An 11011-nucleotide genomic window follows, 5' to 3' on the forward strand; every position below is an offset into this window, starting at 1 on the left:
TACAAAGTACATAATGTACAACATACTGTAAATGCAGCCTCATCTGCAGTCCAGATGTCATCTGCATTGACAGGCGCATTCAAGACTTGGAGAATTGGATCGGCGCTATATTCAAGTCATGAGAGCACCTCCTGCTTCAACTGATAGGGCATTAGCTACGATCCACATATTCTGTAATCTTGGCCTCTTAGTATTTTAGGTTGCCATAAAAAAAATATTTTTTCTATATTGTATATTATATATAAAGTACAACACAGGTATCTGAAGAAGATTCCACTAAGCGAGTTGACATCATACAAAGAAAGCCGAAAGATATTTGTATCACATCCAGAGCAATAAGAGGCGTAGATTCCAAAGCGCCCTGGTCTTTTCTTTGTGCCCCGCGGATGACGTCAATCTCATGCGGGGCGTCATATTATTTTATGTACTTTGTACTATGCAATGGGTACAATAGTGAAGGGCTGAGTCCACTTCGCCCCAAGGCTTTGAAAACGTCGTGAAGATGCGGTGAAGTAAATATCAATAATATTATACAAGAAAGAATTAAAAAAAATTAATAGCCCCTGTTGTATACGGAGGCCAAAAAAAAAAAAACTGGAGAATGGAGAATGGAGAACGAATGAGATTAACTCCGAAATCCCCCCAAGCGCTAAGTTTTGTTGGGTTTCCTGATATCAAAGCATACCCAGGATCAGATATGAGTCAAGGGGGCGGGTATCAATACTGTGAAGATTCACCCAGCTTCACCCAGCTTCACCCAGCTTCGCCCCAGGCTATTTAAACCCGAGCGCTTGTCAAATCTATGTTTCAAGACCAAGAATCAGATGACAGAATCCCTCGATTTTATATGTAGTACGAAAATGACGTCTGGTGCTTAATATGCATTTCTGTCACACCCTTGGACTCGTATTGCATATGTGTTGGGGGCCAGCGCTAAAGCGAGGGTTCGTCGTGACGTCTTTCAATTTCTACAAGACTAGTCGGCCCCGTATGTGGCCTCTGTCCTCACCGACATAAGATTTCAATAATCTGATTTATCAGGTTCAAGATTATATCGCGGACGTTATATGTAAGATAACGGGTTATGTCTTTTGTATGTTCTTTTTAGACATATTTTTGGACATATTGTTTCTTCTGGGTGTGATAACTAGAAAGATAGTCATTGGCCTCTACGGTGTGCAATCTATGAAGGCTGTACAAAGCCTGAACCATACAGAGGAATTTTCTATATATAACCAGGGACTTTCGTCTAAGTCCTCGTGATGTGCTCGTGATATAGTTGCTGTCCTAAGGTGTGGTTTCCAATTGAAGTTTACCCTCGATCACCCAACATGTCCAGCGGTGCGGCCACTGTAACCAAGGGAGGGAAGTCTTTGAGTGACAGGAAAGTACTCAGGGCTATGAGATATGACTTGTACTCACTCATACCCAAAAGAGATTGATAAAGTTTATACCGAACAGAATTGTCATTGTTATGAAGTGGGCTTGCAACTACCCTTGTTAGGCTGTTGAAAACCCTTTATACACAATCAAACGTAGGAAGCAACATCATAGTAGTATTCTAAATCTCTACCTTTCTGAATGCCTTGGGCACAGGCAATGTGACAGGGGTATCAGTGCGGGCTGTGTCCTGAATCAGATGCTCAAACGAAGGCGAAGAGCCAACACGAGGCGTGAAAGGCTCAAAGTCCCAGAGGTAGCCGAGAGTGCGCAGGATTGAAGAAGCAGAGTAAGACACAGTATTTCCATCCGAGTTAGTGCCCTTCTGCTCCACCTGGCCCTTAGCAATCCACGGCGAGATCAAGAGGGTCGGGACGCGACCACCGAGACGATCGAATAAGAACGTATACTGCTCACCGCTGGGCGCTGTCTCGGTGTACGTCATGTCATCCGGACGGGTAGCCAGTGGGGGCGGGACGTGGTCGTGGAATCCTCCCGTCTCATCAAAGGTGAGGATCATGAGCGTCTCTTCCCACTGCGGGCTGGAGCGGACAGCGTCGTATACATTCTTGATGAGGAGCTCGCCCTCGGAGACGAGGCCGGTTGGATGCATGGAGTTTGTGCCCACGCCACAGCAGTTAGGATCGACGAAGGAGAATTCTGGAAGGTTTCCAGCTGCCGCATCCTTGTAGAAGTTGTCTAGAGGGACTGCTTTGTCGGCGTTACCACTTGTAAATGTCCAGTCAAAGAAGTAAGCGTCGACCATATTAGAGCTTGTGTAGTAGTTCTTCCAGGTGTGGTTGGTCTCTGAGAGCTGCTGGAAGATAGAACGTTGAGTGAGGGCATGGACATCTACGTTGAAGGCGTTATCGTTGGTGCCGTGGCCGGCAGATGTACCTGAGAGCACAAAGGCCCTGTTGGGATTGGTAGGCTATTTACACATGTTAGAAGCTATACGCGGCGGATATAGAGTATGGAAATTTGCTCGGACTTACGCCAGGGTGATCCGAATGCCAGTGGTTGAAGGTGAGATAGTTCTGCACCAGCTCAGTCATTACCGGAACCTCATCCTCGATATAGTAGTTGATGACCTGCTTGGCCAGATAAGCTTTGTCGGCATCGTCCCCGTAGCTGCGTAGCTGCTCATGCACAAAGCCATGCTGGGTGGGAGTGAGCGTGCCCTCGGCAATGTGGATATTGCTGGGGGCAAAAGTGCCATAGAACTCGATGTTGTTTCCAGTCACCGAGTGATCAGGATCATCCAAAACAGAGTCAAAGTCCTTGGCAGAGCTGCACACTGTGCCCGCTGAAGCATCGGTCAAGTTATACGGGTTGCAGAAAGGGCCGTTGTTGATAGGGTTCTCCAGTCCCTTGAGAGTCTGCCCGCCAAGCAGGTTGTCCACGGAGCGGTTTTCCATCTCCAAGATGACAATATTCTTAATCTTGCTTTTCAGATTCGCGATGGAATCCGAAGAATGAGGGGATCGCTTTGGGTCAGCGGAGACTGCCGCCGCAAAGGCCAACAAGCCAAGAACGGCAGTGAAGTTCATTATGAATCAAGAATATGGTCGAAAATCCAAGCTTTGGCCAGAGTGCTTGATTTTGTGAGGTCTGAATCAAAGGATCTGGTGTCTTATATGTTGCATTTAACCAAATCTCCCTGGCATTCCTCAGAAATATCTAATTTCCAGGATCCTGTTCCACGTGTTGCTCTGGAGATTCGGCTCGAAGGAGTCCTATCTAGAAGCATGAGTATGGAGAGTGGTAGTCAAGCTGCGGGGTCATATAAATTAACACTCTCACATGGCGGGGGAAAACGTCGATCTGAAATCCACCCGATTGGCGACCATCCTATCTTCCCCATAATTCCTAAGTGATTGGCCCCCTGGAATGGAATTCCAGGCACCTCAATCACATAAAAGAGGTACCAGCAGCACGCAATGTTGTGTTTCACGCCTACATCGTACATAGTGAGCGTTGAGGCCGAGGATGCTTTATCACGCCAAGCACTCGCACAGACTGCGAAATTGCCAACGCATGAAGAATGACCCTGGCAAACGAGGTCATGAGTTGCCTGGCCAAACTAGGTATGTTGGCTTGCTAGCAATTTTATTTGGTCCATTTCGTGCCGTGTGGAATCCACAACAAGACAACTGCCATGGGGGTTTCCACGCTAGCACTGTCGGGACAAAGTGCCACTTCCACAACCCAGAACAGAGTGTCGATCATTGCGAAAGGTAACATTTGATGCCGCTTAAATTAAGCAGTTGATCACGCTTGAACTTGAGTCTCGTGCATTCCTGCGGCCGTGCGGTCAGCAAAGGCGGTGATTTGTTATCAACCTTGTAGCCAGCAACAACCTCAAGTGGCTGGCTGGATTTGGTTATTCTGCATAGTGATATAGTATTCGGAGGATATGTAAGTGACACAGGTGCAAGCTTGTGAAGATGCGGGAAAAATGTCGACCTATGCCGCATCTTGCACTGAATCTCACTTATATTTATTCATCTATCTACCCAAGAATAGTCGGACGCTTATGCGGCCTCTGTCCTTGGTGACGTAGGTATAGGTACCTGGGCCGTTATATGTAAGAACGTTCCGATGTGTATAGAAAGGCGGTAAAAAGTATGAACTGTGCAGACGACTTCTCTATGTATAACCAGGGATTGTAGAGTACAATTGTCAAGTGACAGTGTCTTGGACTTCAGCAATCCACTCTGATATATAAATGAATTTCAGACTACATGCCTTGGTGACTTTCATTTGATCATGCTGGCCAAAATCATGAAAAGAAACGACAATATAGAGAAGTATAAAGTAGCTTCCGAAAGAGGAAGGTGGGTCCATGTATGTCACGTGTTGATATCTTATTTACCTACAACATAGCGCTGGTGTAGTTGACCCGTGGAGGTCTGTAAATTATGGCTTATACAACACACAATCTCACCTAAATACTCAGTGACCTACATTTGTTGTGTCTATATCTTCTTATTAGAATCATCCAAAGCTGATCTGAAACTTCCATAATTTTCGCATCCGGCTAACCGTCGATGATGTAATTTCAAAACTTCAAATGTCTCCGCCCGCCACCCTCGGCCGTGAAAAACAATTAATAATCATGGATTTCTAATCTAACGTGACCTTACTTCGTCCCTTACTAGAATTATATATAGGTTAAAAAGTACCTTTTCTCATCATCACATAACAGCATCCTCATATTGTGAAAAATTCATTCCCCATCATTTGCACGAAATCCAATAGCCCCACTACTTCCATCGGAAAGAAAAAAATTCGTTCGATATTCTCAACACAATAAAGACTTTTATCTAAACCATCAATCACACCAACCTATTATAAAAATGACAACAGCAGCATTCAGATACATCGACAGGGCTTCATACGACCCCAACGCCACAGAGCCATTCAAAAAGCCATGGGGCAAAGTCGACGGACCAGGCCGTTCCTACAGCCTCACAGAACTGGAGCGCAAAGTCGAGGACCTACGAGGCCAAGAGTCTGACTTCACAACAGATAATTCCGGCTTCGCCTTATACAACTCACCAGCAAAGGAGACGGCATTCACCGACGACGCCGCAGTGCGAGCGGGGTACTACGCGGAAGTAGAAGAACTACTCCGCAAGAAACTACCCGGTGTGAAAAAAGTAGCCATTTTCGACCATACGATCCGGCGACGGACACCAGGCTCAGCGCGCAGTCCTGTGCAGCTGGTGCATGTGGACCAAACGCCCAGGGCTGCTGAGGCGAGAGTGCGTCGCCACCTGCCAGAGGATGAAGTAGAGGAGCTGTTAAAGGGTCGATACCAGATTATCAATGTGTGGCGTCCGATTGAGAATCCGGCTTCTGATTTCCCGTTGGCACTGATTGATTGGAGGAGTATTGCTCCTGATGATTTTGTCAAGATTGATCTTCTTTATCCAAAGGAATGGAAGGAGAATGGAGAGGTGGCGCCTGATTCTGAGTCGATATTCTCTACTGAGGGGTATGAGGTCAAGGGGGAGACTTATGCTATCGCTCCTAATGAAGGACATCGGTTCTTTTACGTCAAGGACATGACACCGGAAGAGGCCATTTTCATTAAGTGTTTCGATTCGAGGAGCCATACCATGACTGAGGGGAAGACGGATATTGCTCATGGATCGGGACATACTGCTTTCTTTGATCCGCAGACCCCTGCTGGATCACCAGGGAGACAGAGCATTGAAGTTAGATGTCTGGTTTTTTACGACGAATAGTGGCTTCTTTCATGTTGCAACGAATGATGCATTCAATTAATCACATGTATTTTACATAGTTTATAGCTTGTGTATCATCTATATTATTGCTATTCATGTCCTATCATGTCTTTTACATAGTTTCTACCCTGTCTATCATCTATATTACCACTCCTGTCCCGAGCTCATGAGTGGGGCCTGGCCAACAACCACTTACATATCGTTCCGAGATTCTCCAAATTACTTGGCCCCAGTGTCATTGGAAGGCGCTCTTGATAAGTAAATCTGATAACCTTCGAAATCCACATAAAAGCTCCGTTAGAAGATACTCGGATTACCAATTGACCCTATCTTGGCATCGTGTGCGCCGACATCGTCTGTGAGTCACGGAGCATCTCCCTATTTAAGGCCCCTCTATCTCCAAGATCTCCAAAATATCAATTTTTCTTTTTTGACTCTTCGTGTCTAATATAAGATTCACATATACACATCTCGCATTCTACTGAGGCTGTATTCTACTTTCTCATCATTACATCACAACCATTGCGGCCAAATAGTGAGCCCTAACTCCAACAAATTTTCCTCCTCCCGAACATACTAACATCTACTTTAGGGTTCAAAATGTCCTCCGTTGCATCAGAGCTACGAGACCAACCCAAAACCTGGACAAAGGGAGAATACTTGGTCTCAACCGACTCATCCCTAATCCCCATCGCAACCCTAAACGCCTGGTACGCCAGAGAAGAATTATACTGGACAAAGCCCCTGCCAGAGCTCGCAATGCGCGAAACACTACAAAACTCGCTCTGTTTCGGACTATACCACAAATCAAGCCCAAACCAAAACCAGCCAGAGAACGACGACTCACTTGAATTCGTCGGCTTCGCACGCTGCATAACAGACTACACAACCTTCCTCTTCTTGACAGATGTCTTTGTCCTTCCCTCTCTCCAGGGCCTTGGTCTGGGAACATGGCTTATAACCTGCGTGCAGGAGGTTGTTAAGTCCATGCCCTATCTGCGGAGATCGATGCTGCTTACTGGGGATTGGAAGCGGTCTGTGCCGTTTTATAAGAAGATTATGGATATGGAGCTCATGGTATGTAATCCTCCAGTTGAGGGGAAGGAGGCAGTTGGTTTTGCTGTTATGCAGAGGAAGTCTTTTGGTGCTCCTGGGTTTGTGGGAGAGCCCTAGGCTGCGTATATAATGTTTACGGGGTTTGGGATTTAGAATGGGCTATTTAGGGGTAATTATATTATAAACAGAATTGTTATGTGTAGAAATATACAATTGATTCGAGAAAATGCTTTTGGTTCCATCTGTTCATTGCTCATATCACTCATGACCAAACGTTATAAGAGAATAATAAGTAACCAATTCCAGTAATGCTCCACGCCAAAATGCTGGGTAACAAGTAACAAGTCCGAAACCTGAAATTCAAATTCAAATGCAAATGCTCATCAAGAAATCATCTTCCACATCACAACTCTAATCGAATCCATAACCCCCAGTAGCAGGTCCTAGTGTATCCCACGGCACAGAAGTAGGACCAATCCAATTCTGCGGATGCATCTGCCCGAAACCGGAATGCATTGTGTGCTCACTGGAGGTCGATGCAATAGTTGGCACCGGCGATCCGGATTGCGAGTGTGAGTGAGAAAGGGCATAGTTGTCTTGCATTGTCATCCCCGGGGAGAGATTTGATATTGAGGACATCGGGGTCTGAATGCTTGGTAGAAGATGACCGTGGGACTGGGATTGGATATTGGCTTGGTTTTGCTGGTGTTGGACCTGGGCTTGGACTTGAGCCTGGGCATGGGCTTGGGCTTGGAGGTGAGATTGAGAGTGGGTGAGTGCTTGGGGGTTGTATTTTGCCGAGGCAACGTCACTGATTTGCCTATTAGCCACTAGATCGGGTGTAGGATGAAGTAAGGGGGTGTAACTTTTGACATACATCATTTGTCGGATTATGGGGACAGCCTTGCTGCAGAAAACACTGCGGACTGAGAGCGAGGCAAACATATCTAGTGCCCGATCCAGGATATCTTTAATCTCTTCGTACTCGGACTGGCCCTCGGGAATAAGCAGGATAACAGCTAATGTGACTGCTGCGTGAAAGGCATGGAAACTGCCTAATCCGCTAGTATACCATTTGTAGGGTTTGAAGGCTGGTGTTTCGAGGAGAGTGTCAAAGATGGCAAGTGAAGCCTTAGCGGAAGCGATGCACTTTGCCCTTGTAGCGCAAGTTTCGGGCGTAATCTCGCCTTGTAGGTAGCGGCAAAGAATAGGGCGGAGAAGAAGGAGAAGAAGCTGGTGAATTTGGCTGTAGAGAATGTGGTGGTTTGCTTGGTGGTGAACGAGTAGCGGCTTATTCGTATCAATTATATAGCGAGCGTCGACCATTTCACGGACGGACATGATTTCCGCTTCGAGGTGGGAGGTAGTAAAACGGGATGTATTTGGGTAGCTGAATATTGTTTCGCAAACCTTCGAGGAGATTTTGTATAGTCGGAAATTCAAGAGGAGGTAAGTCATCTGTGTTGGGCGCGGGAATGTTGACGTTGGTCTTTTTAAGCTTGGACTGGTGAGCAGATCCACGTCGTCGATATCTGCGGGCATTTTCACGTCTTGTGATAGAGTCTGTTGATTGAGACTACCGAATGCGGTGTTTTGGATGGTGTATAACATCATTAATCCGGCCCAGACCCGTCGTCGCTCTTCTCGCTCGATTGGTCCAAGAGTAAAACGCTCTGGATCTAAATGGCAACCCATTGATATTGCAACATGATGTGTGAATCCTAGCAGTGTCCAGATCGGTAGACCACGGTGGACTCGGGCGTAATTTACAAGAACTAAAGCTTGTAATGAATTGATTGAATGTCGGGACATCACCCCGTCGGCAGCGAGACACCGTAATGCGGCAGATCGATATCGTGCTGAAAGCACTTTTATATTTCGGCTGACTGCTCGCTCTCGTCCCAGATCAGATAGCAGAGGGTGATCATCGTCGAGTGCGCTTACAGCGATAGCAAGAATGGCGAATAGCAAAGCCAGCCATGAAGTAGACACACTACCGGGATCATGGCAGAAATGCTGATATTCGGCTTCGAACGTCAAGTCGTGAAGAATATGAAAAACCTAACCTGGTGTCAGCCAATGTCCTTCCCATTTCTTTCCACATAACATACCGTAGAAAAGACCTGAAAATAAACATCCTTCAAAGTATCACAATACCGTCCAGGCGGCAGGATCGCCAACAGCTCGGCCCGCGAGATGCCCCCATTCCTCGCCAACGGAATCTGTAAATCATCGTCATCTTCCGCGATATCCGAATCCGAATTCCGCAAGCACTCCGCGGCGGGGCTCTTCGCCACTAAAGACTCCCACTGCGAAGCTAGCGGCACATAGCGCACATGACCTGAAGGCGAAGTCTGGAGCGTGCCAACATTATCCAACATGGGGCCGAGTGAATCCCATGTCTCAGGCTCGGAGAAACTCCCAGCTGCACTCGTCCCACCCAGTGGCGAGACTCCGCCACCGGAGGGTGTTCCAGTGTGCGAGGTCATCTGCTTCTGAAGCATGGCTTCCAGGTTCCGAATTCGAGCTAGCAGTTCGTTCTGTACTGTTCTATCGCCGGGCGAGGACTGCTCGGTTGAAAGCCGCGGTTGGCCGAGGTAGATACAGTCTTCGGCTCCTAGGCCACGGCGCACGCATGTTTGGCATGGCCGGCCGTCGCGTGAGCATCGGATCTTTCGTGTTCGGCAGGCCTGGCAGCTAATGGGGAGGCGCTTGCCCGTAGAACGGGATGAGGACATAGATGTAGGATGGAGATCGAGGTGTACTAAATTGAAACGGCGCAATCACCTCGTCTTTGAGGGGTTGTGGAGAGAGATGCGAGAAGATTGTCGAGCGGGCAGGAGCCGCTTAAGAAAATTGACCGGTTTCAAAAAGGGGGTACTTTGCGATATAGGTTATAGGATATGGATGGATTGTATGTTGATGGGCCCATTGAGAGGGAAATAGAACACTGGGATGAGCGGGGAGAATGACGTTGTTTTTCAAGGTTGGAGATTTAAAAAAGGGAATGTCGAAGTCTTCTATACTTCAGCTCGATCTAATTTGTAATAGGAGAGGCAACCCTTTTTTTTTTTTCTTGCAGCCACAGTTGCGTTAATCGGGGTGAGTCTTAGCGGCATACTTGTTTGCCCCTGTCTTCACGATGCGGGTCGAATGGAAAAGAATAAAATATTTTATTAAAGGGCTCTAGGGTGGGAGATGACAACATTATAATACGGGGAGCCCGATGCATGAAAGTCTTCCAGAAGGGTTAAATTTGATCTTCGATCCGAAAAGAGGAGATGAATATCCGATGGTACTAACAGAATGTAGTATAGACTGGATATATGGGATTCGATTTAGTCCTAATAAGGCTTTTGATACACTTTTTTCAATCCATGGTTTCTTCATTGCTCAGGCCCTTTCTGTGGAGAATAATATTGAAAAACCATAGAAACAAATTTACAATCCAAGATCCTTAGAAAGTTTGCAAAATACACAAAGTACCTTGGGAAAAGATGCTTTGTTTTTTGGTGCAACAAAGGGATACCACGACGTTCAAGAGAGTGTTGCCACAAGACGTGGCTCAGCCACAACAAGGCCGATCATTTCCCCCCTTGCTTCAGCTCAAAAGCACAAGCGCTGAACTGCGCAAAAATAGGCTTCAACTGGCGGTTACTGGTTAGGATGAATTTCCCTTAGCCACATGCGCCATGACAATCCCCCTGTCTAAATGACTTAGTGCGCCATGAAAATACACGTGAAAATTCTGATTAACTTTTCAGCTCGGAGATATCACTGTCAGTTTAATTATCTTTACTTTTTGTAGTTTTCTGTTCTATAGAGCCCATTAATCAGATTTTAATATAAAAAAAATACTTGTTTGATATAAGCTAGATTATTTAATATAACTTATTATACTGGAATATAGTGGAATATAGTAGAACATAGTAGAACATAGTAGAATATAGTAAATTATAGTAAAATATAAGGAGAATCAGGTTCTCCATATTCCCATTGTGCGAACTATCGTCTAATTAGCGGCCTCGGACCCTCGTGTTCCTGTCCGGGAATCTGGTAACTTTAAACGTTTGAACTAGAACTGTTCAATTATGATAGTCCGAGTTAAACCCGGATAAAATGGTGAATTCATACACCTCCATGTACCCTTAGAAAGAAACAAAAAAGGTAGTAAAATGGTAGTAAAATGGTGGTGAACTGGTGGTATAGCAAAAGTACGTGGCAAATCTGGTCTCGTGTCTTCTCCCAATTTTGGGCAGCAT

At 46.1% G+C, this 11011-nt stretch overlaps 4 protein-coding genes across 4 annotated transcripts; 2 read left to right on the forward strand and 2 right to left on the reverse strand.

The window, feature by feature from the left end:
- Positions 1–1561: 1561 nt before the first annotated feature.
- Positions 1562–2990, reverse strand: N7479_004583 (phosphoesterase superfamily protein; the record flags this gene model as incomplete). The annotated part of the gene is made up of 2 exons (XM_057252280.1): positions 1562–2371; positions 2436–2990. 2 exons carry the CDS (start codon positions 2988–2990, stop codon positions 1562–1564), a joined length of 1365 nt encoding a protein of 454 aa, XP_057111605.1.
- A 1809-nt stretch (positions 2991–4799) lies between these two features.
- On the forward strand, positions 4800–5693 carry N7479_004584 (uncharacterized protein; the record flags this gene model as incomplete). Its single annotated transcript, XM_057252281.1, has 1 exon — positions 4800–5693. The coding sequence occupies one exon, from the start codon at positions 4800–4802 to the stop codon at positions 5691–5693; it is 894 nt and encodes a 297-aa protein (XP_057111606.1).
- A 600-nt stretch (positions 5694–6293) lies between these two features.
- Positions 6294–6866, forward strand: N7479_004585 (GNAT family N-acetyltransferase; the record flags this gene model as incomplete). Its single annotated transcript, XM_057252282.1, has 1 exon — positions 6294–6866. The coding sequence occupies one exon, from the start codon at positions 6294–6296 to the stop codon at positions 6864–6866; it is 573 nt and encodes a 190-aa protein (XP_057111607.1).
- A 294-nt stretch (positions 6867–7160) lies between these two features.
- On the reverse strand, positions 7161–9487 carry N7479_004586 (Zn(II)2Cys6 transcription factor; the record flags this gene model as incomplete). The annotated part of the gene is made up of 2 exons (XM_057252283.1): positions 7161–8810; positions 8861–9487. The coding sequence occupies 2 exons, from the start codon at positions 9485–9487 to the stop codon at positions 7161–7163; spliced, it is 2277 nt and encodes a 758-aa protein (XP_057111608.1).
- Positions 9488–11011: the final 1524 nt, after the last annotated feature.

This window comes from Penicillium vulpinum, assembly GCF_028829585.1.
Source record: "Penicillium vulpinum strain IBT 29486 chromosome Unknown utg000002l_segment0_segment0, whole genome shotgun sequence".
Taxonomy (NCBI): Eukaryota; Fungi; Ascomycota; class Eurotiomycetes; order Eurotiales; family Aspergillaceae; genus Penicillium; species Penicillium vulpinum.